The sequence below is a fragment of the Apis dorsata genome, unplaced genomic scaffold (genome assembly GCF_000469605.1).
Source record: "Apis dorsata unplaced genomic scaffold, Apis dorsata 1.3 scaffold_161, whole genome shotgun sequence".
Taxonomy (NCBI): Eukaryota; Metazoa; Arthropoda; class Insecta; order Hymenoptera; family Apidae; genus Apis; species Apis dorsata.
The window spans coordinates 652337-657104 of record NW_006263450.1 but is presented as its reverse complement, the minus strand read 5'-3'; the positions used below and the strand labels follow the sequence as shown (position 1 = coordinate 657104).

The 4768-nt window shown below is 40.6% G+C and overlaps 1 protein-coding gene across 1 annotated transcript in view; it reads left to right on the top strand.

Moving 5' to 3' along the window:
* The window catches only part of LOC102681552, a 24747-nt gene extending 22694 nt beyond the window's left edge, over positions 1-2053 (top strand). Inside the window, exons 4-5 of the mRNA XM_031509496.1 lie at positions 18-172; positions 1962-2053. Of these exons, the coding sequence (XP_031365356.1) occupies positions 18-172; positions 1962-2053 (247 nt within the window). The remainder of the gene's footprint in view (positions 1-17; positions 173-1961) is intronic.
* Positions 2054-4768: the final 2715 nt, after the last annotated feature.

Here is a 4768-nt window from a genome sequence, read left to right as displayed (position 1 = left end):
GATCTCGCGAACACGAGGGAGGGGAAGGAGTTGCTGCGTAGGAGGCATTACAGGGAGGTCGTCGTTTACGACGATTGCACCGACGACGTGGACCGGCTGCCCGTCCAGCATCCTCTGTTCCTCGTGCTCGTCGCGTTGTTGGACGACAACAGGGAGCCTGCTCTTCTTTTGGGTGAGTGTTTTTTTTTTTTTCTTTCTTTTCTTTAAGAAGGATTTTAGATTTTAGGAGTCAGAGATCCGTTATCGGTCGGGGAGAAATGATACGTTTGAATTTCGAAGTTTGTAATGTAATAATTTTATGAATTATCAACGAATTAAGAAGGAAAAGGAGAAAGGGGAGGGAATGATAAGATAAAATTTGAAGCATCTCTGTAGGAGGCAAAATGTTAGATCGTCGAGGAGCGAAGAACGAAATTGCGCGGGAAAATTGAATGGAGAAACGAGAATGGAGGAAGAGAGACGTGGGTGCGTGAAGATACCGGCGGTGGCTTCTCTCTGTCGAGTAACAGTACTTCTTTACTCCACTAAACGCGTTTTCTCGCCTCGTTCCGTCGAGATACGTGCTCGCTTTACGGAATGCGGCTACCGGTGTTGCGCGTCCACCAACCGAGCCGCACGACTCATTGACGGGACGTCGAGCGTCCACGATCCACCCTCCCCACTCTTTCCGATTCTCTTTTTAAATTATTCAAAATCTCGTTTTCGCTCTCGAATAACAGGGAATAATTTAGAAATTTTATCCTCCAAAATAATCGTCCAAAAATAAAAAAATTTCGAAGCAACAAATATACTCGAAACTTTTGAAACCGTTCTGTAAGAAAAAAATGTAAATGACAAAGAGGCTCAACATCCAAACCTGTCTTTATCTCGTCTTGATTTATTCCTTCGCAACGCTCGATCGAAAGGAGTCGAATCGAATGGAATCGACGCGTCCTCGATAACGAATTCACGCGCTTGAACTAGTGCGTCACAAACTAGTGTCTATCGTCACGAATTAGTCAATCGTTCAAGATTGGTAATGCTCGTATTTTTCCATGTCCCGTGTTTGCATCTAGAATCCAACGACGATAACAACGGCGATGGCGCGAAAGAATCGAAACGACGCAGATCGGTAGCGGTAAACATTGATTCTATTAAAAATCGTGTCCACGATATATATACGGCACTCGCGCGTCATGAATGAAACGAAGATTCCGCTGAATTTTCCGCTGTTTAGTTTCTATTCGCTGCGCACGTGGCTCCCGTCGGCCAAAATTTATTTTACATTCAAAATAAAATGTCGAATCTGGCGTTTTGACCGGGAGAATTAGTCAGTTTTCGAGAAATCGGGGCAAATAAATTGGATTATTTCTAAATTAGAAATTTTTTTTACAATTTTAGAAATTTTAGAAATTTTAGAAATTCGAGAAGAACGTCTCTTCTTATGTTAAACTGAGTATTTTTAGACATCGAATTTTTGCGAGAATAACTCGTGAAAGTGCGCTCACGATGCAACGCGTAATTACACCGACTCGCAATTGACAGAGACGATTGTGAACGCGGCATAATGGCGCGCGCGGCGGCTCGAACGAAGGAGGAAGGTCGTTAGGAAGATTGCATGGAAAATGAGAAGGGAGAGGGAAATTGGATATATGAAAGTGTTATCAAGACTTACTAGTTCATTCAGTTGCCAAGGAAAATGAATGAGATTTTGATTCCGATAAATATTTATTATTTTGTAAAACAGGGGAACGAGTTGAACGAGTTTTGATCGATCGTTCGTTTATTGCGATTCGAAAAATTTGCATTTTAGAATCGCTCGCGTGTTTCTCTTTTCTTTCCTCTTTTCTTTCTTTTTTTTTTTTTTTTTTTTTTTTTTTTTTTTTATTCTCACCGCGATAAAACTAATTGTAATAAAATTCGTACACGCCTTATCTTTATGATTATTTTGCGGAATAAGAAAGATTACGTTCCCTACCTAGGCCGGGCAATTTCTGTACCAATTAAAGATTTAAGACCATTACCGAAACCAATTGGAACAAAATACCATAATTCATCCGATCTTAAATACTAAAGAAAAAGACCTCTTTAATATCCCCCCTCCCCAAAAAAAAAAAAATCAAAATTAATAATTATACCAAAAGATCCAAGAAATCCATCATCAAATATGAAATCAAATATGAAAAAGCAATCTTCAAAGATCTCGAAGCGATCCTCAGTTAATTCCCCAAAATTTGCATTGAAACAAAAAAAAAAAAAAAAAAAACACGAAAAGAAAAGACACGGCGAAATCACGTGAAAGCTAAGCGGGCCAGCTGTTGCAGCGGAATTTTGCAACTGCTGTAATCTGCACAGGTGGAGTGGGGAGGGAGTAGACGCGGAGGAAGCGGATGGAAAGGGGAGGGGGAAGACGATTACGACGACGATTCCTCCTCCGTGTCGGTGTGAACGGCGGGGAAAAAGAAGAAAAGCGATGCGGTGGAAAAGCGTGGATGCCTTCGCGACACTTAATCGAGATATTCGCGATGTTTGGCGGATGGAATCAGAGAGGCGCACTGGTGGCACAGTGTAGTGCGCAAATTCTGTGCCCGACTATTCGCGGCGTCATCTCCAACGTGAGTCATTCCTATGAATAGATCCCCACCTTTTGCCGCGGCTCGTGTGTTTGTATCGGCCGTGCGTCGTGTCGTGCGTATATTCGTGCGCTCCGTTCGTCGCCTTCTTCCTCCTCTCTCTCTCTCTCTATCCCCTCTACCTCTCTCTCCCCTCTGTCGCTTCGTTGATGATCACACTCGACGCGTTTTCTCACCTTTGAACGCTCGGTCGCGCGTTCTTTTTCTCTTTCTTCCTCTCTTTCTTTTTTTCTCCTTCTCGTTTCGATCTCTTTTCAGAGAGTGAGAGAGATAGAGATTCTTCAATCGTTCGTAAAATACTTCGTAGATTTTCGATAGAGAATTTCTCTATTTTCCTTTCGGCCTCCTTTCTGCCGAAGTGTGTGCCTCGAATTCGTGAATCGAAAATATCGATCGAATTCTTATTAATAATCGTACGGGACGATAATAATAATAATTCGAAACGATGCTTCGACACTCATCTTTCTTTCTTTCTTTTCGAAAGGCCGCTTAGTCATCGAGATATATATATATATATATATATATTCGGAGAGTTGTTCTTTCGCTCGTCGAGGACATTTTTTTTTTCTTTCTTCTTTCGAATCTATTGAAAAGTTGAAGAAAAAGAATAATAACGAACGATAAAGGGAAAATAAAAATCGCGTGATCGTGATAGGATTTCTATTCCGAAGAGAAGAGCAATAAAGTCGAAACGAATAACGGAATCGAAAACCCGCTCTTATCGGGCGCCCGTTTATCACTCGGCTTCGGAAGGCTGAATGGCGGTCGGTTGGTGCGCGTGCGCGCGTTAAGGCAGCTTTTCACCAAACGGCGAAAAACGGTGGGTAAACAGGAGGTGCGGCGTAGGGGGAATATTTGCGCTCGAGTCGATCGGGAACTGCGTACGCGGAATGCACGGATGAGAAAAAAAACGGGCAGCCTTAGAATTATGAAGAAAAACCGGCGAATGACTCACGCCGTTCTGAACGGCCTTCTCCTTTCGACTCCCTCGAGTCGATCACGAGACTCGGTTGTACGCTGCACAGAATGTTAACGAGCCAGCCAGTGATCCAGAAACGTGCTATCTTCGACGAGTCATCGTTCATTTTTGATATCCTGACTTTTTATCTCTTGAATTTGACGAGAGAAATTGTTTTTTTTTTTTTTCCTCTCTTTTTTGTAGATAAATGGAAACTAGAGCAACGTTTCTCAATCTTCTTTTTTTTTTTTTTTTTTTTGATAAATTGGTTAAATTTTTTTATTTTTATCGAACGTATACGTTTAAATGCATTGAAATATTCGAAGTTCTGAAATATATTTATATATACTTCTTCGTTTCCTCAAAGCTTAAAGAGAGGCGTGCAACGTTGGTAAACACGGACATTTTCGAAAGAGACAACGTATTCGCTTATTTATAACGCGATATTTTAAATAAACGTTAATTTTAAAGATGACCAGAAGAAAATTTCGTTACGATGTTTACTCGGTCGCAAATAAACGTATCGTGCACGTGTACGAAAGAGCGGAAAAAAAATGAAAATCCACGCTCAATGAATTCGCCTAGAATAAATCCGCAACATTTAAATCCGGAAGATAAGAATAGATGGTGAAAAGATGCACGAGGATCGTTTGTTGATACGTATTGGCGCCAAGGAAGTTCTAAGATCTCGATTCCAAACGTTCGGAATACGGGGATGATTCACGGTCAATGCGAACCAATTGAATTTTCGAATCCCCTTCGATTCGACTATCGATTCGAATATCGCTCGATCGATAAAAAATAAGGTCACGATAAAACGGATGTCTCGGCAGGTGGACAATTGACCGACGCCATTTTAATTATCGTACAGGAATTAATTAATCTCTATCTATTTGTGTGGATCGAAGCAGCAACGTGGTATCTTTCCTGCCGATCTTCCAATCGATTGAAATGATACTGAAAGAGAAAAGAAAAAGAAAAAAGAAATAAAATTTGGGTAAAAGAGGTTTGAAACGGAGTAGTCGAATTTTCGTACGTTCTAGATATTTTTAAGCTTTTTATTACGGTTGTTGTACATTCTCTCGATTATTTTTTAAATTTAATCTTCTTGTTTGGTTTTTTTTTTCCTATCTCGATTTTATCGTAATTTAATTCCACGATTGAAAAGTGTTGCGAGACTTTAGTTTCTTTGATGTAT